Source organism: Suncus etruscus, chromosome 1, assembly GCF_024139225.1.
Source record: "Suncus etruscus isolate mSunEtr1 chromosome 1, mSunEtr1.pri.cur, whole genome shotgun sequence".
Taxonomy (NCBI): domain Eukaryota; kingdom Metazoa; phylum Chordata; class Mammalia; order Eulipotyphla; family Soricidae; genus Suncus; species Suncus etruscus.
The window spans coordinates 77,585,888-77,608,205 of record NC_064848.1 but is presented as its reverse complement, the minus strand read 5'-3'; the positions used below and the strand labels follow the sequence as shown (position 1 = coordinate 77,608,205).

At 36.1% G+C, this 22,318-nt stretch overlaps 1 protein-coding gene across 1 annotated transcript in view; it reads right to left on the bottom strand.

Annotated features, from left to right (window-relative positions):
- FSD1L (fibronectin type III and SPRY domain containing 1 like) overlaps positions 1-22,318 on the bottom strand; it is a 45,964-nt gene that overhangs the window by 4,681 nt on the left and 18,965 nt on the right. The window contains exons 4-10 of the mRNA XM_049770841.1: positions 18,680-18,781; positions 15,635-15,657; positions 11,425-11,546; positions 8,884-9,093; positions 7,521-7,619; positions 5,077-5,206; positions 236-333 (exon numbers count right to left, since the gene is read on the bottom strand). Of these exons, the coding sequence (XP_049626798.1) occupies positions 236-333; positions 5,077-5,206; positions 7,521-7,619; positions 8,884-9,093; positions 11,425-11,546; positions 15,635-15,657; positions 18,680-18,781 (784 nt within the window). The remainder of the gene's footprint in view (positions 1-235; positions 334-5,076; positions 5,207-7,520; positions 7,620-8,883; positions 9,094-11,424; positions 11,547-15,634; positions 15,658-18,679; positions 18,782-22,318) is intronic.

Sequence of the window (22,318 nt, the reverse complement as noted above, 5' to 3'; positions counted from 1 at the left end):
GCCTCTGCAGATTAAACAAATACGTCGAGTATTGTATAACAAGAGTTTAAACATACTGACACCATTTGAAAACCCACCAAAGTAATTAGGTGCCCAGAAGGAGAAACTTCTGTAAAGATTCATTCATTCAATAAACAGGTGGCCAAGCCACTCTGGTTCTAAATGAATGTGATGCCTGCCAGTGTGGCCATGATACCTCTCTTTAATATATGAAGAACTATGATATTTATCTTACCTAGCACCGTATATGATTCCCCAGTAAAACGATCTCTGCTACCTCTTACTGCTGGTGGCCTGGAACCTACAGATGTCCGTTTGGGGGATGGTGTACCACTTCTATATAAACAGGAACAAGAACGAAAAATAATATCAAAATGTTTCAAAAATTAAAATGATCATGGTATGAACCTTTTAAAAGGGTTATGGTTATATATCATAAACAGTACAACTTATTTTAACTGAACTATTTATAACTAAGCAGTTATTGGTTATAGACACTCAAATTGAGCAAATCATAAAAAATCATGAAATGGTCAACACAAAGCAAGCTTGCAATAGTAATATCACACAGATACTGAGCAAGACTCATGCAAGAGCTCAGTAGTAAAGCACATGCCCTACATGAATTTCTTATTTTTGTGATCCTTGACATTACAAATGCAAACAAACAAAAAACCTAGAAACATGCCACAATGAGACAAGACAAATTTTTAGGGAATTTCTGGAAACTCAAGGCAGATAATGGATTATTATTTACATTTTTCACAGTTAGACTTAAATAAAGGCAAAGGCAAATTTAGGTTTATTATAATTGAAATAAATAACCTTTTTAATAAGCAGTAGATATTTTTGTTCTGGATCTTTTCTTCTTTAAGAGAAAAACCAATTACCCAGATTCATGCCCTGGACTTACAAAGTATTACAAGTATTACAAAGCATCTCTCTTATTGAAATGGGTAAGGTTCAACCTGACCTATTCTATAATATGGTAAACTGTTAGAAGTAATTTTGGTAATTTTTTTCAGTAATAAATCCCAAATAGTAAGTATCAAATAAATTTTTAAAATAGGTTTTGAATAATACTGTTTCACTGCATTTAAAAAAAAATGACCACTTACCAGCAGTAATGAAATAAAGGAAAAGCATGGGGGAAAGAAAAACAGACAAAACTATTGAAACATAATTTAAGTTTCAGAGGTAAATTGAGTAAAACCAAAACTCTTTCATTGCAGCATTCTTTATTTCCAGCCCTAAGTACATTTTTACAGGTATAATATCTTGTGTAAGACAAGATCACCACCACCAACTTCCCAAATGATCTCTTTGTAAACCCAATTCACACTACTTACAGTTTACCAGATAAGCCTAATTATGATTCTCTTAAAGTCTTCAAGTACTTCCTTAAGGCCTAAACAGTATAATTTCAGCTTACTCTTGACTTGATTCCAGGCAATTTACCTTTTTAGTTCCCCGGGAGTATTATCTAGGTCAATATATCAGCTAATGTGTTCCTGACCTCACAATCTGCTTCAATCTCTTCTTAGTATTCCATCTTATACTGTAAGACCAAACACTACAAATTCTTCTACTTCCTAAATATTCTCTTAACAAATCTTATCCAGATTTTACAAGACTAATTAAGAGATAACTTTTTGGAAGAGTAAAGTTCCATGCTTAAAGTCCTGTATGATCATAGGCATAAAGGCTTAACCTGGGAGAACTGGTACACAGCTACTAGTTCACTGCTGTTTTGGGAAGTTGCTGCAGTTGAGCTCACTCCTGTTCAAACACACACCCCCAACATGTTCTGTGAATATCTGTGTTCCTTACTTAGATAGTTATATTCAGGATGCCCCTCTGATGCTATAGAGAGCAGAGAGGGAAGGATGTTCAGCTGAGACCCATTGCAGAGGCCCCTAACAAGATAATGATCTCCTTGAAGGTGGCAGGTAATACTTTACTTTATCTCAGGAACTCTTTTAACTTTCAACCTTCCCACCTCGACCATCTTCTGATGCCTGAGATCCATAAAACACTGGAAGCCTTTATAGGGGCATCCTAGGCATGACAAAATCCACCAAATATTCTTTCATTTATGATCTACACCTGATCCTCAAACAGTGCCATATTTATAGGAAAAATGGAACATTGTGGGAACACCCTTGAGGACTCATATTTAAATCATCACAGTAAGTGAATAAATATTTAACCATGCTTTTCAGTTTGGCATTCTTAACTTGACAGTTTAAGTATCTGGCAGCTCACATTTTTCTTTCTCCAAACTACTTTATTTATACTTACACAATGGATAAATTTTTTGAAAGCAGGGACAGTGTTTATTCCTATATACCCCCCAAATATCCAGTTGACATATAGTGAACAAATATTTTTAAAAGACTAGTAAGTGTCTATCACATTCTACAAGTAACCCACATTTAAAAAGATCTTTAGGGGCCGGGCGGTGGCGCTGGAGGTAAGGTGCCTGCCTTGCCTGCGCTAGCCTAGGACGGACCGCGGTTCGATCCCCCGGCGTCCCATATGGTCCCCCAAGCCAGGAGTGACCTCTGAGCGCATAGCCAGGAGTAACCCCTGAGCGTCACCGGGTGTGGCCCAAAAACCAAAAAAAAAAAAAAAGATCTTTAATGGCTTTGGAGCAATATTACAGCATGTAGGGCTATTAGTCTTGCATGCAGCCTGATTCAATTCCCAGCATCCCATATGGTCCAGTAAATCCAACAGGAATGATTCCTGAATGCAGAGTCAGAAGTAACCTGAGTACTGCTGGGTGTGGCCCAAATTCCAAAAGAACTAAAATTATCTTTAAAAGGAACTAAGAAAGAAAAATATAGTTGGCCTGTAAACAATGTGGGAGTTCCTCAGGCAGTTGAAAATTAGCCAATTAAAGTCAACTCACTGTAGATACACAATTGTATCAACAGTACATCTGTACATCTGCAGGTTTAAACAACTGACAACCAATGGCAGGATCTACAAATGTGAAAGCATATGGGAACTTCACGGTTCAAACCAGTGTTATTCAAGGGTCAATTTTAACAGATTTCTTTTTAATTTTTTTTTACTATTGGGGCTACATCTGGTGGCACTCAGAGTTACTCTTGGCTCTATGCTCAAAAATTACTCCTAGCAGTAGTGAGGGGACCATCTGGGATGCCAGGGATCAAACCCAGGTTAGCTGCATGAAAGGCAAATGCCCTACCAACTGTGCTATTGTTTCAGAACCTCAAGGCTCAATTTTAATCTGAAACACTAAATGTAGCCATCTTAAAATCTCAAAATGACTAGACAAAATTTCATAGGCATAATTCTGACATGATTTCTAGTACTCTACAAAATCATTTTCACCAACAATGAGCAAATATATACAGGAAAATAATTTTGAAAAATAACATTCTAGTTTATGGTAAAACATGGTATTTAAATTGAATTCACCCATTTCAGTAAATGGCACATTTATCCTTAATGTTTTTGTTGTGTTGTGTTTTGTTTTGGTTTGGTTTGGTTTGGTTTTTGGGCCACACTGGTGATGCTCAGTGGTTACTCCTGGCTATGTGCTCGGAAATCACTCCTGGCTTGGGGGACAATATGGGACACCAGGGGATAGAACCACTGTCCTTCCTAGGCTAGCACGGGCAAGGCAGATGCCTTATCCCTTGCACCATCACTCCAGCCCCTATCGTTAATGTTTTTAAATGGTCTACTATAACGTATTGAATACTTACTGTCTTTTGTGTCAAATACAAACAAAAGTCAATGCTATAATGTTAGATATACAATAAAGATGCCAAGTATGAGAAGATGCAGAAAAAAAGTATGATAAAGGAAAATAATCCAAAAAAAACTGTGAAGCAAGCTTATTTTTATCACATATAATGAAAACCAAATACTAAACAGCATACTATAAAAACCATAAATTCATAATGTAAGTTACCAATATAGACAGTCTACAAAGAGCAGTGATTTAGTTTACAAAGGCTGCTGCAACGGTATCTGCTTATTGGTTAAAAAGTAATAAAGTTATTCAGCCAAGCTAGAATACTAAATCCTAGAACTAGACAGACATAGATTGTCACCTTGAGTGTTTCTTCAGTGAAGTAACATGGACACTGTCAGATAAAAATAGGCAACTGTTAAAAAAAAAAAAACTATAATACAACTTAAACTTAACAATTTATAAAACTAGATCAAAAGCCTGAAAGAAGATAGTTTTGGATTCACTGTTATAAGTCAGTAATACCACCTCATTTTATTAAATGTTTGAACAAACATTTCTCCTATTTAAGAAAAAAAAGAAAGAAAGAAAGAAAGGCTGAGTCAGAGAGATCGTACAGTGTGTAGGGACCTTGCCTGGCACACAGCCTACCTGGTTTCAATCCAATACTACATACAATCTCAAGCTTCACTAGAAGTGATCCCTGAGCACAGAGATAGGGATAGGCCCTGTTTTTGAGTGAACATGCATTTGATCTGTACTGATCAAAAGATAAAAGAAAAAAGACAGATGCCTCCACAGTTTGATACTATCTAAAAAAAGTCTGGCAATACCAAAAGATACTCAAAGCAAGCCTCTCAGTATGGAATGTTGATTTGTAATGTGATTTGTGGCAAGACACATCTAAAGTTGTCATTAAGGGCAGGGATACATATAACTAAGTGTCCTCTTGTTTTGCACATGTGAGGTACTGGCTTCACCAACAAATAAAAGTTTTCATTCAACGAAACCTTTATCATATAAGATGGAACATATAAGTATAAAATTCAGGAACTTCTAAGAAATTCAAGCTGCTCTAGAGGTAACTTTAACAAAACTAAATATTGAAAAAAATGTAAAACAAGAGAATTGAAGAGAATTAAAGAATTAAATTAAAGAATTAAAGAAAAAAATGTTAATGACATGTTTCGGAACAAAACCATTATATTTCACTTTATAGTATTAATATACAAATGTACAAATATATAAATCAATGGCATAGAATAAAAATGTCATTATATGTTAGAGTCAAATAATCAAAATATACAAATATTTATCCAGATAATGGTTTTAATGAACTAGCTTACCTGCCCCTGTTTTCTTTTCCTTTAATTTTATTTTCTTGACCTTTTCCTCCAGTGGGGTCCCATTCAACACAGGAATCTTCAACTCTCAGGTTTAAATGGGATGATGAATTGTCCAAAACAAAGTTAAGTGCTATCCAAAACAACAATCAATTTTAAAAAATTTTTAAAAAACATACTATATATCTTCTTTACACCCTAAAGTAGCTATTAACTTATTCTTCTACTCATCTGACTAGACTCTATATACAAAAATACAGCTCAAGTTCCTAATCCTAACATTTAAAATCCTAAGTTACTTGTTCATAACTTATTAAAATTCTACTTCCAATTAGTGTCCTCTGTGTCTCTTCCATATGACCAAAATCAGACTTGCCACTGGTGTTTCTACTAATCCTACTGCTGGAATTTTTTTATCAGTGTACAATTATATCCATCTTCTGCTATTAGAATATTAATTTATAGTATGACTTCATAGGAGGCTGAGTCGGTAGAATTATAAGGACAAAGTAATGTATTATAAGAATGAATTTACCACAAATATTATCTGATGCCCAAATAGTAATTAATATTTAATGTCCATCTCTCTTTTCTTTTTTCCATTCAGATCTTTGGTCATATACTTATATCTATTAACTTGGTTTTTTTTTTTTTTTGTCTTTTTGTTTTTTTTTTTGGTTTGTGGGCCACACCCGGCAGTGCTCAGGGGTTACTCCTGACTGTCTGCTCAGAAATAGCTCCTGGCAGGCACGGGGGACCATATGGGACACCGGGATTCGAACCAACCACCTTTGATCCTGGATCGGCTGCTTGCAAGGCAAACACCGCTGTGCTATCTCTCCGGGCCCTCTATTAACTTGTTAAAGAAAGGCACCAGCAACCAAAGAAGGAAAGTTTGTTTAATAGTGACATGTTTAAAAACCTCTACTTTTCCCTTAGAGAGTTGGGTACTATTAGTACTTACTCCAATGGGATAGAATAAACTTGTAACAAAAGTTTTTGAACCATATGCACTTGAGGCAAATTTTTTCCTTGGTCCCCTCCAAAGGTCAGGATCATTGTTCAGTGGACCTCAGTGGAGTTTCAATCTATGCCCACTTCAAAGGAATGACTCCACTGCTTAAAATGACTAGAATCAGGGGCAGAGCGATAGCACAAGCAGTAGGGCACTTGCCTTGCACACATTGACCTAGGATGGACCACAGTTCGATCCCGCAGCATCCCATATGGTCCCCCAAGCCAGAGGCAATTTCTGAGCACTTAGCCAGGAGTAACCCCCGAGTGTCACTGGGTGTGGCCCAAAAACCAAACCAAACCACACCAAACCAAACCAAATAAAGCAAACAAACAAAAATGACTAGAATCAACTTAGTCTTCATTTTCAAACTCAAAGGCCAAGGCTTTGACTAGTAAGATCCAGAGACTACACACGGATAGTCATCAACTCTAAGGAAACTAATGTTTTTCTGAATTGATGAAACTCACAGAAATATACAATGTAAACACAGAGTTCCAAGTTTCAATCATAACATTAAAAGTAAATGAGAATAAACCAAAAAATAAAATTTTATAATGCTCCAGAGGGAATTAATAATAACAATAATAATACAATTTGACCTGGCAAGAACTAAATACAGTTAAAATAATGTAGAAAACAGTTTGTCTATAAATATCACTATGCTTTGGCATGGCAAAAACTTTCAAGAAAAATATGACTAACATCTCAGTTTATTGAAAGTAATTCAAAGTGATACTAGTTCTTGGTTAAGCTACCTATACCTTTCAAAAACATTTGCTAATCACAATAAAATATTTCAAGTTAGTGTTTTATTAGGTCCTTGTGTTACAAATATAAGAGTTTAAACACTTCTAAGTTTGTTTAATTAATAACTTATGATCCTTACCCTTTGTTTTATTCTGGTTCATTTTTTTCTGTTCTTCTCCAAATCATATCAAACTTGTTATGAAATGCCTAAAGAACTAAAGGCCAAATGAGACACACTAAGTCCCAAGTATCTACAATAATGTATATACTCTGATTTTGGAAGTAAACTCAGTCAAATATGTCACAACTGGGAAGATCTCTACCATTATAGTTTTCAAATTGATAAATATTTGATAATCTTGTATCTCAAGAGAGGTTTTTAGATGAGTGGTGCACAGGTGCTCAGGTGATTGCATTACACCATAGTTTCAAGTTTCCCTAATTTATAACCTCTATTGTGGGAATTCTACATCTATGTGAATGCAGACATGTTTATGGAGATGGGGAAGAGTGCAGCCCAAACATTCATTACTTCTTATGTGTGTGTACAGACATGCTCTTGTACAAAGGAAGGGAAAGAATGCCTTCTTGAAACTATACTTGAAACACTTCCTGCCATAAAGGTTCAGATAATGAAAGGTTGTTAGTTTTCATGTTATGTTATACAAATAGCTGATCTTACCTTTGGTCTCTAAAGTCACTGGATCAGAATACTCCCCTGCCACAGCCTTGTTACAAGCGCGAACTCTGAAATTCATATACTTGGAATCAAATTTTAAGCCTGAAACAAGTGAAAGTGGTTTTGGATATAAAAATTAAAGGAATATATTTCTAAAAGCAGGCACTTATAACTTCAAACAGAAACGTTCCTCTCAGAAATAGTTAAGTCATGGAAAAGTTGTGGTTTTGGTTTTTTGAGGGGAAGAAGGGCTGATCTCAGTGCTTATTCCTGCTTCTGTGTGCAAAAGTGACTCCTGGCGGTACTCAGGAGACCATATGGAATGAGATATGCGCATCAAACCTGGGTCAACTGTGTGCAAGGCAAATGCCTGTACTATTGCTCTGGCTCCTAAAAAGTTATGTTAAAAGGTTGATAACTGACTGAAATAAAAGTAATCATGATTTATTAATTTATTATTTTCTCCAAAATAAATAAATTGCACAGATCAATTAATTTCTTCTTCTTAAACTCAGGGATTAAAGCCCTATTAACACTTACTAACACTTCTGACAGTGTTTAGGGTTTACTTCTGGCTCTGTGTTCAGGGATCATTACTGGCAGGGTTTAGGGGAACTTTACAGCAAATCAAATCCATATAGACAGTATGTATGGCAAGCACCTTATCAACTGTATTCTCTCTCTAGCCCTTTAAAAATGAATTTAAAAAAAGAATTTAAAGGGAAAATGAGGACTAAAGAATAGTATTTCTGTCCACACATAATAAGCACTGAACTACTCAGGCAACACCCAGCCACATTAAAATATCCAAGGTCCTTCCTTATTATTGGAAATGACATTTAATATACTAAAGGTCAATAGACAAACTCTAGGGCTGGAGAGACAGCATGGAGGTAGTGAGTTTGCCTTTCATGCAGAAGGACAGTGGTTCGAATCCCAGCATCCCATATGGTCCCCCGTGCCTGCCAGGGCAATTCCTGAGTGTAGAGCCAGGAGTAACCCCTGAGCGCTGCCGGGTGTGACCCCCCCCCAAAAATAGACAAACTCTAACACTTAGTGGCAGTTATACTTTAGTACTATGCAATGTAAGAGGATAAAGGTGATATTAAATAATCAATGAAATGAATGAGAATATGTACATTGAAAATTTTAAAGTTTCGCTTCAGTACCTGAAAGCAACATTTTACATACTGTTCCTTATATGTTGCAAATATCCAGAATTAAAGTTTCTTTTTTATATTTTATGATAAACACTTTTGAAATAGGTAAAAGCCTGCTTAAAATGTTTAATAGCTTTTTCTTAAAACAAAATATTTTTCATGACATACTTATTTTCTGAGTATGAGATTCAAGAAATGCATTTTACCTGATAGTGTATATTCAGTACCCTTAATATTATCTATCTGCTCCCAGCATCGTTCATCCTTTACTCGTGGAAGTCCATCAAAATTAGTCTTCCTATACTCCAGTATGAAATGGTCAATTTTATTATCTTCTTCTGGCATTTTCCAAACTACTGTTACGGCATTGTCAGCCACCAAACAGTCTACCGGCTCTATTTCTGGAGCTTTGGGAACTGAGAAAAGGGAGGAAAAGTTCCTCATTTGTTAGAAGTACTAAGCAAATTAATGTTTGTCATTCCAAGTATGATTTTCTCACACTACTTTTGAATACTGAATCAGGTTAAGAAAACTATTTACCATAAATGCAAAGTAATTTTTTCCAAAGTGCAATTAAAATTTTTGTTTCAAAGTTTTTTATAGGCTTGTTTTTATTAAATCAGATAATTTATTAGCTGACGAAAATTAATTAGGGAACTAGAGATATAATACAGCAAATAGGGCACTTGTCTTGCATGGGGCCAATGCAGGTTTGATCCCCAGAACAACATATGGTTCCATAAGCCATATGGAAGAGCCAGGAGTAAGTCCTGTCCACAGCTGGCCCCAAACTAAAAAAAAAAAAAAAAAGTGGGCTGGAGAGAGATAGCACATTGGTGGGGAAAGAGACAGCAAGCGGCTGACCCAGGATGGACCTGCGTTCGATTCCTGACATCCCAGATGGTCCCCCAGTCTGCCAGGGGCAATTTCTGAGTGCAGAAATCCAGGAACGGCCCCTCAGTGCCTCTGGGTGTGGTCCAAAAACAAATCAAACAATAAAGTTTAAAATTAAAAAATGTAATTTAGGCATACTAAAAATAAATAATCAAGAGTGATTGGTTACTTCCAAACTCATACTTTTAATCTACTATTTCAAATAAGCACAGCAGATATTTTATTTAAAAAAAAAAACAAGATATGTTACTATTTAACAAAATTAAAACTAAGTAATTACTGATAAAACAGAATAGTTCTGAAATCAAAGGTTAAAATTCACAATTCCATTTTCAATATAATTTTTAAAATCTCCTAATTTTTCATCACTGAACAAAAGTAACTCCCCCAAATACTTCAGTTTTTAAATGTTTCTCCAAAACACTAATGTGATTCATTAGAGCAAATAAGCTACAATTAGCATGTGTAAACAATAATCGATTTCTTTCCCTTAGTGATTTTCCATAGCTCTTCAACATTAACAGATGTCCCATTTGCATAACAAAGGTTAGTTGGAGAATGCAATCCCCCAGGGACATCTGTGTGTCCAAAACATGTGAAATCTGATACCAGGGTTTGCATACTTGGTTCAATCGCTCACCAGGGTGTCACACGTCAGCTGCAGATCTTACTCCAGAAATCATACATGGGGCTGACAATCACAAATGTCTGGCCAGAATCACAGCCCACAGAGCTATGATAGGGATGGAACACAAGCCTCATGCATAGGTTCCCAAACAACCTTTACACCACATGTCCAGAACGTTACATTTTCCTTTTATATTAAATTCCATTACAATAGGACTTCATGCATCTCATTATACTTCATTTATTCAGACTGTCTAATAAGCATAGCATATTACTGCTGAATACGAAAAAAAAAGTAATTGTGAGAGACAGCTTCTTTTTTAAGTAGTGTTTTGTTTTGTTCTTGGGGTCAGACCAAGCAGCACTCAGAGCTGGCTCTGTGCTCAAGCATCACTATGGTGGTGCTCAGAGGACATATGTGATATCAAAGATGAAACTGGGAGGGGTCAACCACATACAAGTAAAGCACCTTTATCCCTGTATTATCTCTCTGGTCTCTGCAGCAGTTTTTATATTAAAATAAGTAAGAAAAGGAGCTATAACACAGTGGGCTTGAGTTGCATATAGAGGTTCAAACCTCAGTACCACATTCTGAGCAGTGTTGGGTGTGGCCCACAACCAACCAAGAAAATTAAATAAATAAGAAAAAGGGAGGTTATGACTGGGGCCACTCCTGGTGATTCTTAGTCTAATGTTCCTTGGACCCAACAGTAGATAACTGAGGCTACCATGGTGCTCGGGAGACCATGTAGTACTGAAATCAGGAGGGTTTACAAGGCATCAGGTATGTGTTTCCACACCCTGAGACCAGAGCTTACTGAGATTCTCTTGGTTTTTGTTTTGTTTGTTTATTTATTTATTTATTTTTTGTGATACATACAGCAAGCTGTTGCAGGCTGAGCTCGGGGACCATATGGTATTAGGAATCAAATACAGAGTGCCTCAATGCAGAGCAGGCATCCCAGCCCTTTGAGCCATCTCTGAAACTCTGAATTCACAGGATACTTAGAACAAACTTCTTACTCCCAGTAAAATAATTCTCTAAAACTAAAGACAGCAGATGTCATTATTCCTTCACTGAGGAAAAAGAATCACCATTTTTTCATGAATATTTACATTCTGAAGTTCATTACAGAAAAAAACCATTTATATATATATAACTTTACTTGATCTTAGCCAAAAGGCCAAGAAGCAATTGTATAACTTTAAATGCAATAACATCTTACCCGGCAAAAACTTTAATGATTGAAGCATCTGTCTTTCTTGAGAGAAATCCACCATTAAGTGACTCATGTTATCACTGACCTTTGGTTTCATACAAAGGCGAAAAGCTGAAGCCATTGTTACTCTACAACAAACACAATTATTATTTTTAAATAAAAGAATGAGAAATATAAGCATTTAATCAACAAACATTTACTACTGATTTCAAACCTGTAATAAAAGCAACAAATCAAATAAATACTTGTTCTTAAAAATCTCTTCAAAATTAGTCCAAAAAAACCCATAAATGCTTTTTGAAGACACAGCCACTTTTTGGAGGGTAAAGGGTAAACCAGGGATGATGCTCAATAGCTACTCTTACTCTGTGTCTCTGTGCTGTGCTCACTCTAGTAGTTGCTCAGGATAACCTGTGATGTCAGGGAATAAACCCAGGTCTCCTATATGCAAAGCATTCATTCTAACCTGTTTAGCTAAAATGGCCCTACTTAAGATAACTTGAAGAAACTCTCCACTATTCAAATTTATTAAACTGCATACAAATGCAAACATAACAAAATACAAATATCAATCATAAATCAGAGTCAGTAGTTCCATCAGTCATCTGAATCTCTGTATCTATCTCACTGATTTCCTGATGCCAGCCTCACTCCTTTTCAAATGCCAAGTAACAACCTTTACATATACCTTTATTCAAACATTCTCCACATAGTCACAATCAACTAAGTCATTATCTTAAGTGAAGATACACTGTCCAAATAGTGTAGTTTAGTAACTGCTAAAGATAGGTCATCATTAAAAGTGAAATCACCATTTTGAGTGTCAAGCCAGTAGATGTCACTCTTAGGTATGAACATCAGCTACACTAAGAGGAAAAAAATGTTCTGTGAAACTATATGCCAAGGCAATAATAGGAAATGAGTAAATAAATGTTAGATGAATATAGTGGGTGTTTTTAATAAACAAACTATACCAAATATCAGTAACACAAAGTATGAAAAAATGCTGCCAATTTGAAAAAAACTTAAAAGAAATCCATTCTACTAGCTTGCCATTCTATGTTTCATTTCTATTTTCAGATTATAGCAGATTTTTCACAAGTTATTACAAATCATCTCCTCTGATTATCTTTTTTTTGGGGGGGGACCACATCTGGCAGCACTTAGGGCTTACTCCTGGCAGGCCCAGGGGACCATATGGGATCCTGGGGATCGAACCCGGATTGGCCACATGTAAGGCAAACACCCTACATTCTGTGTTATCACTCCGGCCTCCAGAAAATTTATCTTAATAACAAAATTATTTCTAATAATACTGTTCCTTTAAAATGCATTAAAGATTTTTGAAATCATAAAAAAAAAGATTTTCTAGTCAATGAAAATTTCAGCTTCCAAAAATCAAAGCTAAACATGCAACAATGTTATACTGTCATTTTTTATGACAGTTTAGTAAATAGACCGTAGCTTCTTAAACAATATAATTGGATGTGGCTTTATGAAAATTTTGTTTAGGAAATGTATGATTTGGGAAAGAGCAACAGTACAATGTATAGGGTGATTGCCTTGACTATGGCTGTTCAATCCTGGACATTCCTTCTGTTCACCTGAGCCCACTACAGGTAAGCCCTGAGCACAGAGCCAGCAGTAAGCTCTGCTAAGTGCCATGTGTGCCCCCCTCCTAGAAAAAAAGATATGTATTATTTATTTTGTGGAATTTCAGTTTAGCTTTATTCATCTAAGTGTGTGTGTCACCACACTATAATTCAATCTATTATCTTCCAATAATATTAAAAGCATACAAAAGTGTTTGCCTGTGAATTATAAAATTCTGCTTAACTGCCATTGATTAACTTCTCATTTGTGGGGGGAAGGGCATGGGAATTGACCATAGCCAGTGGTCAATGATCCCTGCACTCAGGGATCACTCTTAGTGGACTCAGAGGACCATATGGGGTTCCAAGGATCAAACCCGGGTTAGCTGATTACAAGTACTCACTGTAATGTCTTTCCAACTCCTGACTTATTTCTATCCTGTATAACCTCTATCACATCAAAGAATATTAACTGTGCAAATATTTATTTTTATGTATCTTATTCGCTGCTCAGGTATTGATATACTCCATTAAAATACCATGTCTAGACTTAGATACTTCCATTAATCAAGCTAACCTTTACTAGGGCTATATGTTAAAATTATTCTGTATCATACAAATGACACTGATGGAATTCTACAGTTTCCTTCCTAGAAGAGTATCTAAAACTGACCCCTGAGTGTCACCAGGTGTGACCCCCCCAAAAAAAAAAAACCTCTATTTACAGAAGACTGACTTGGACAACCGCAAATAAACAAAATTTTGAAAGAAAGATCTTGGGGTTGGACAACCAACATGCCTGGAGCCTGTAATTGGTCTTATGACAGTATGCTTGCTTCATGGGTAGAGACACCTTGTATCTCTTAGGCCAAGAAAATTTCCTTTCTAATTTCCCCAACATTTCCTGCGCCTATGCAAAAAATAATTTTGCCACACCTGTCCCCTTCTCTCTCTCTCTCTCTCTCTCTCTCTCTCTCTCTCTCTCTCTCTCTCTCTCTCTCTCTCTGCCTTTCTCTCTCTTCCTTCCTTTCTTCTTTTCTTTCTTTCCTTTCATCTTTTTCTCTCTCTCTCTCTTTAATTATTTTCTGAGCCACACCCAGTGACACTCAGGCATTACTCCTGGCTATGCACTCAGAAATCACTCCTAGTTTGAAGACCGTATATGACGCTGGGAATCGAACCGCAGTCCGTCCTGGGTCAGCCACGTGCCACGCAAACACCCTACTGTTGCACCATGGCTCGGGACCCTGCTTCTTCTTTTATTTATTTATTTATTTATTTATTTATTTATTTATTTATTTATTTATTTATATATCTAGATAGGGGCTCCTGCCTTTTTCATAGAACCTTAGAACTTGAATTATTTAGTTCTGCCTCATATTTCTACATCTTTCTACAAATTAAGAAAAAAATTGTGGATGGGACCCAGGGCCAGTGGTCTCAGGAACATTGAGAAAAGAAAAAGGTCAGATCTAAATAACCAAGCCAAAGTCAATGACAATAGAATCAAGAGAACCAAACTATAACATGCTAAACACAAAAGGAAACTGTTACACTAGCAATCCAAGGGCTAAGGGGTAGAGGTATGGGAGGCATGCTGGGAACTATGGTGGAGGGAAGTCAACACTGGTGGTGGGAATGGCCCTAGTTCACTGTCTCTATGTGCCTGAAATACAACTGTGAAAGACTTGTAATTCACAATGGTCTCAATAAAATTAAAAAAAGAGAGAGAGAGAGAATTCAAGTCTTCAGCCTAATTTAACAACAGACACTGGCCTATTTCATAAGTAACAATGGAATTATCTAAAGAATGATTTAACCTAGGATTAAAAACTTAATCGGAAGATCTGTCTCACAATACTCAAAGAGTTTCACAATAAAAGTGTCATAATAAGAGTCTCACAATACTCAAAGAAAGGAACCTTAATTGATTTCACTACCTTCAAAGCTAACTGATTAACCCGGGAATTCAAAATCAGTCTTTGCTAGTAACTCAATCCAAATGTCAGCTGTTCTTTTTGTCCTCTGTTGTGTCTATTACAAGATCTAAATTCCATTTTTCTATTTTTATATGAGAAGTATTTTCCAAGTTGAATACTTCCTAACATGTTCAATTTTCTCTTCCCATAAGCCAGGTAGCAAGGGCACTAGAAATAGAGAAGGAGCCAGGAACAGGATGGAATGAAAACACAAAGGGGTTAAACAGGACAGCAATGAAGTAGGAGAGCTTTAACTCCTGAGGACTCTTTAAATGCTATGTCTCATAAAAAAAAAAAAAAAATACACCTTCCAACTTAACAAAAAATGCGTTCCAGGAATATGTATTTTAAATATGGTTCACCATCATTAGTATAATTAGAAACTATACTAAAACTAACTATATTATACCAGAAATGAAATTCTCTTATAAATACATAAATTGTCTACAACTATGTTTTTTAAAAGATCTTAGTGATTAAAGTTTATGTCAGAAAATGTACAGAGGAATATTTATTTTCTTGCTTATATTTAGTCATTAATCATCTTTATTTTAACCAAAGAGATGCTAATAAGAACTGGATATTGAATTTCATTTCTGACTTCAATATCGATATTTAAATAAAAATGTAGGTTTTATACCATACCTATCCTTGATCTGTCTGGCAGCCTTGGAGCAAATCAGGGAGAAGAGAAAGAAGGTAGTTAGTGCTTTTCATGCAAGTTTCAATGGCAGTGACATGCAAGATAAGTTAGGATATAAACCCTAGAATATATTAGTTCATATTCACCAAAATATTTATTACAGAAAATTTACAGTTTCCATCAAATTGCATGTATATGATTTAACACTATAGTAGAAAAATCCAGACTTCATATAAATCACCTTAGGAGAATATTTAATACCTCAAACTAATTCCAAATGACTGTGATTGTTCTTACCTTACAATAAGTAAAACACACCTCCACTTTCAGTCTTATACTCAACTGGAAGATAAATCTCCTTTATATTTCTATGCATTCTGATAGTTTTTCTTACACATTTCAAATGTGCACTCCAATTTTTCTTCAGAGATCTTTTTCATCACTCCATTCTGGTTGTTGCAAGTTTTCTCTATCTGCCTTCCTTGGACAATTTCTTTTTATCTGAGAGCTTGCTTGCTAACATAAAACTAGGCTGCAGTTCTACTATTCTTTACCCAAAGAATTATGTCATAATGGCAAAAATTCAGACAAGGGGAACCAGAAAAATACTTCTAACAATGCAGTATTTCCCTCAAATGCCTTCAGAGATACTACTACTTAAACCTAGTCTACATTTCTGTTTTTGGAGGAAAGGGTGCTGGGTGAATACTAGCACAATTAAAGTAGGTAAAGGTATCACTTGGTGCTGTACCACCATAAAAATGAAGGAAAATGCATTTAAAACCTGTTATTCCCCTTTATATTTACAAAGAATATTTCCAAGAAAATATTTTCCTTAGAAGCATACAATACATACAATGTACCTATTTTGCTGAATACACTATCACCTTGTTAAAAAAAAAAAAAAGCTTAGCGGGGCCAGAGATAACATGGAGGTAAGGTGTTTGCCTTGCATGCAGAAGGACAGTGGTTCGAATCCCAGCACCCCATATGATTCCCTGAGCCTGCCAGGAGCAATTTCTGAGCATAGAGCCAGGAGTAACCCCTGAGCACTGCCAGGTGTGACTCCAAACCCCCCCCCCCACCAAAAGCTTAGCAAATAGTAATATTTATTAAACTTAGCTGAACAATAATTACCAGTATATAATAATGTTTTAGTTGTGTCTCTCAGTTCTGATATTGCTGTTTGTTGATTGATTTTTTTCCTCTGGTTTTTGGACCATATATCCAACTGTACTCAGGGCTTACACTTGACTACATGCTCAGGGATCAATTCTGGTGATACTCAGGGGTATCATATTTGGTGTGGGAGATTGAACCAGGGTCAGTCATGTGCAAGGCAAGTACATTATAGGCTCTAATATCTCTATGGCACCAGTACTGGCATTTCAATGCTCACTTTATACCCTAAGGTGGCATAAAGCCACCTATTCTGAGAGCTGTCTATAAAAAGAACAAAATCAAGGTTTAGAAGATAAAACATTTTATACAGTTATTATTATTCTGTGACTTTACATACTGTAAAGTTTATTATAGGAATGTGGTCCTTAATGTTTTAAAGGTTCTTTCCAATGTCCACAGCAAACAATCCAATACTGTGGTTAACTATAATGCATTTGGGCCGGAGAGATAGCACAGCGGCGTTTGCCTTGCAAGCAGCCGATCCAGGACCTAAGGTGGTTGGTTCGAATCCCAGCGTCCCATATGCCTGCCAGGTTCCCCATGCCTGCCAGGATCTATTTCTGAGCAGATAGCCAGGAGTAACCCCTAAGCAACACTGGGTGTGGCCCCAAAACCAAAAAAATAATAATAAAAAATTTAAAAAAAAACTATAATGCATTTAATCCCTTTTTCTTGAAAAATGAACTCAAATTTCTGGACAGGAAGCTGACAAAATTTATTTCACTATAACTCAAAATAAGCTATTTATTTGCACTCAGAAATTACTCCTGGCAGGCTGGGGGGACCATATGGAATGTAGGAGGAATCATACCGGGTCAGCCCCATGCAAGGCAAATAAATGCCCTATCTGCTGTGCTATCATTCCAGCTTGACTAAAAGCACTTTTAAGTACTATAAAGTGTGATAAGTGTGATAAAATTCCTTCCAGAAATTTGAGTTCATTTATTTTTTTTACTATTTTTTTAAAATCTACTGAAAGAATCAGATTCTAGAATTAAGATTCTCTGAAACACCTGGATTTAGGTTAAAGAATTATCAGTTTTCTTGTTCTATTCTTTATATTTTTTGCCAAATATACCTGAAAAATCTACACTTCATATTTTAATATAAATTACTTAAAATAAACAATATTCGGGGCCGGAGAGATAGCATGGAGGTAAGGCGTTTGCCTCTCATGCAGGAGGTCATCGGTTCGAATCCCGGCGTCCCATATGGTCCTCCCGTGCCTGCCAGGAGCAATTTCTGAGCCTGGAGTCAGGAATAACCCCTGAGCACTGCCGGGTGTGACCCAAAAACCACAAAAAAAAATAAAATAAAAAAATAAACAATATTCTATTTAATAAAAAACTTTATTAAGAAAGTTCACTTTGTTAGAGTGCTTGTAGGCATAAAGCAATGATGTTTTCCCAGTTAGCTCTTAGAAAGTATTACAAAATTTGATTTGTTGGTAGCTTACTAGCAGTATTTTTATTCCCTTAGTATTAAAATGTTTGTAACAAAAGTATGATGTATTACCATATGAATGGTACATAAGGTACATAAGTACCTCATAATCAATACAAATTATCAATATGATAATCAATATGAATGTAGACAAGAAAATCTGAATCATCTGAAGTTAGCTGTAAAGAAAAACTAATTTTTTCAGAACCCCAAAAGACTAAACTTTAGGTGTCTGCTTTGAAAAAATGAACTGCCAGTTTTAACTGTCAAAAAATTGTCAAGAAACTGAATTTTAAAGAAATTCCAAGTCTCTTTTAGTGTTAGAAATGACTGAAAAAAGTCCAAAGGGAAAACACCATTTTCAAAACCTTTTTTTTTTCTTTTCAACTTAGTTTAGATTTTATTGGTCATCATTTTTGTACCTTTGAAAATTCTTCGGTTTCCTTTATATCTAACGACCGTGTTGCAAATTCTAGTAGTTCCTCAGAGTTCTCCAGAGCATTATTACATTGACCAAGCTGACTCTAAAATAAAATTTAATTATAAAAATAAAATATCTTGCTATCATCAGAATCTTAAATATATTATTATAATAACTAATAAGAGCAACAACTTAATGTTTTAATTTAGAGAACTATTAAAGCAAGATAAACACTAATATGAATGTAACAAGTTATTATTGTTTTAATACAGTATACTAATCACTGTTCTGAAATGTCCAAAATAGCTTAACTGCACATAAACATACATTCATCATTTAAAAAAAGAATAGAAAACAAAGCAGTGATGGGAATGTTGCATTGGTTAAGCGGGAGGTGTTCTCTTTATGACTGAAACCCAACTACAATCATGTTTGTAATCACAGTGTTTAAATAAAAATATTATTAAAAAAAGAATAGAAAAAGAAATTATAGATAGTTGGGGCTAAATTGACACAAAGATTATTCCTACTTAACCAAGGCCATCAGAAAATCATCTACAATCTAAATCAAAATATTGAAATATTCCATTTACAGATAATATCCTTGATAAGTCAATTACCTAAGTCAAAATATCATTATATTCTATTTGCAAATAATATTCTTAATAATTAAGATTTCATTTCTTAATTAAAGAGTTAAGAGAAGGCTGAATTTTATGGATCCAATGACAGGTACATTCAATACATTACTAAAACAATGCATACTACCATAAAAGCTCATTTATATCTTCCAATAAAGTAGAATTCACAATTACAAGTGCTTGGGTTTTAGAAAGAATGAAGAAGAAAAAGCAATACATACAATCATAAATGCTCATTTATAGTTTCTAGTATTGTATAATATAAAGTAAGATTCACAAATACAAATACTTAGGTTTTAAAGAGAATGAAGATGAAAAAGCCCATAGTTGTTATAGCAGCACGTTCTTTCAGTTAGTGATATGTTCATTTCCTTATACTTCAGCCAAGTGTACCACCTCTGGTGAGCACCACCACAAAAGTCTACTTTTGTAGACTGCACCCCAGGTCATGACAACAACAAAGGGGAGGGGGGTAAAAGTAAATTTTTTAATAAATTACAAAGGATACGAGAATATATAATAAAGAAAAAATGAAGCTCCACTATTATGAAATTATTAAAGAAAAATGTTACTAATATCCTAGCCGTCACCACTTCCAAAATGCACTAAAAACTGTATTTCTGGGGCCAAAGCAATAGGAGAGCAGGTAGGGTGTTTGTATTGCATGCAGTTAACCTGGCCCCAAAAATGTGTATCTCAAAAAAAATAATATTATGGAGGGGCTCTGGTACCTGGTCATGGTAGAAGTGCAGTAATTTTGTCAACCAAAAGCATAACTGTCCTTACTATCATTACCATGTTACTTCAGCTACCAAATTTCATTAAAAGTTTAAAAATAGGAGCCAGAGAGATAGCATGGAAGTAAGGCGTTTGCCTTGCAATCAGAAGGTTGGTGGTTCAAATCCCGGCATCCCATATGGTCCCCCGAGCCTACCAGGAGTGATTTCTGAGTGTAGAGCCAGGAGTAACCCCTGTGCGCTGCCGGGTGTGATCCAAAAACCATAAATAAATAAATAAGTAAATAAATAAATAAGTAAATAAATAAATAAATAAATAAATAAACAAGTTTAAAATAGGGGTCGGAGGCTGGTCAGATGGCAGTGGTTTATCAGAACTTATTAATGTTAGTATCACAAAAGTTGGTATATAACCCCACACACACACTGCTCAATTTGACTGGCTTAAAAAAAAAAAATAGGGGTTGGAGCGGTGGCATAGCAGTAAGGTGTCTGCCTTGCCCGCACTAGCCTACGACAGACTGTGCTTTGATCCCCCGGTGTCCCATATGGTTCCCCAAGCCAGGAGCGATTTCTGAGCACATAGCCAGGAAAAACCCCTGAGTGTGTGACCCAAAAACCAAAAAAAGAAAAATTTAAAAATAAAATAATCCTTGGGGCTGGAGGGACAGTAAAGTAGATAGTAAAGGAACTCTCCTTGCATATGGCTGACCCCAGTTTGATCCTGGGAACCCCATATGGTGCCTCCAAGCACCACCAGGAGTGATTTCTGAGCAAAGAGGCAGCAGTGGGTCCTACCACCCCCACGTATGGCCCAGGCCCTTCCCCAAAAGAAAAGAAAAAAACAACTATAGTGGTGATGTTACTATGATGATCTTTTGTTGTTGTTTTTGTTTCGGGGTCACACCCAGCAGTGGTGCTCAGGGGTTGCTCCTGGCAGGCTCAGGAGACCATATGATGCCAGGAATCGATCTCTGGTCCGTCTCAGGTCATCTGCGTGCAAGGCAACTGCCCTACCACTGTGCTATATTCAGGCCCCAATGATCATTTTCCTACATATAATACCAAATCATCATGTGCTATAACTGAAACTAGTATGTTAGTTATGTCTTATAAAATAATAGTATAATTAAATATTTAACATAATAAAAATTTAACAAGTGTTGCATGAGGATGTGTAGAAATTTCAAAGTCTATATTCTGCAGGTGGAAATGTAAATGTTGCAGCAATTATGTATGGCAAGTAGTATGAAAGTTCCTTCAGAAACTAAACATAAAGTCACCCCTCTACTTCTGGGTATAAACTGGAAAGAACTAAAAACAGCATTACGAAGTGGTCCATTTAGGTCTGGAGCAGTAGCACATCAGGTAAGGTGTTTGCCTTGAATGCAGCTGACTCAGGTTGGATTCCCAGTATCCCATATGGTCCCCAGAGCTTGCCCAGGGAGTGATTTCTGAGCTTAGATCCAGAGTAACCCCTGGGCATTGCTGGGTGAGGGCCAAAACCCAAAAGAAAAAAAAGAAAGAAAAGTGGGCCACCCATGTGCACTGTAGCATCGTTCACAATAGCCAACAGAAAAACTCAAGACAAAAGGTGAAACAACCTGCAAGTCCAGAGACAAATGAGTGAATTTTTTTTTTTTTTTTTTTTTTTGGTTTTTGGGCCACACCCGGTGACGCTCAGGGGTTACTCCTGGCTATGCGCTCAGAAGTCGCTCCTGGCTTGGGGGACTATATGGGACGCCGGGGGATCGAACCGCGGTCCGTCTCCTAGGCTAGCGCAGGTAAGGCAGGCACCTTACCTCGAGCGCCACCGCCCGGCCCCAAATGAGTGAATTTTTAAAATTGCATTTATATACAAGAGATCATCCTGCCATGTGCTGTAAGATGAACAAACCTTGAACAAGCTGAACAAAACGTAACCATGTTATGCTCTTAGAATAAGCCAATCACAAAAGGGAAAAGTGCTATATGAGTTTCATTATATGAAATATCAACAGTAGTCAAAATTATGGCAACAGGAAGTGCAATGGTTACAGTGAGGCAGTGGGAAGGTGCACAAACAAGGACTCTTGTTTAATAGAACCAGAGCTTCAGTTTACAAGATGAAAAAGTTCTAGAAATCTGTTACACAACAGTGTCAACAGAGTTAACTAACCACCTATGCATTTTTCAAATAAGATTAAGAGTAAATTTTAATCGTGTTTTTTATCACAGTATATGCATCAAGTTTAGGTTTACCCCCAAATTTGCTGATTTTTG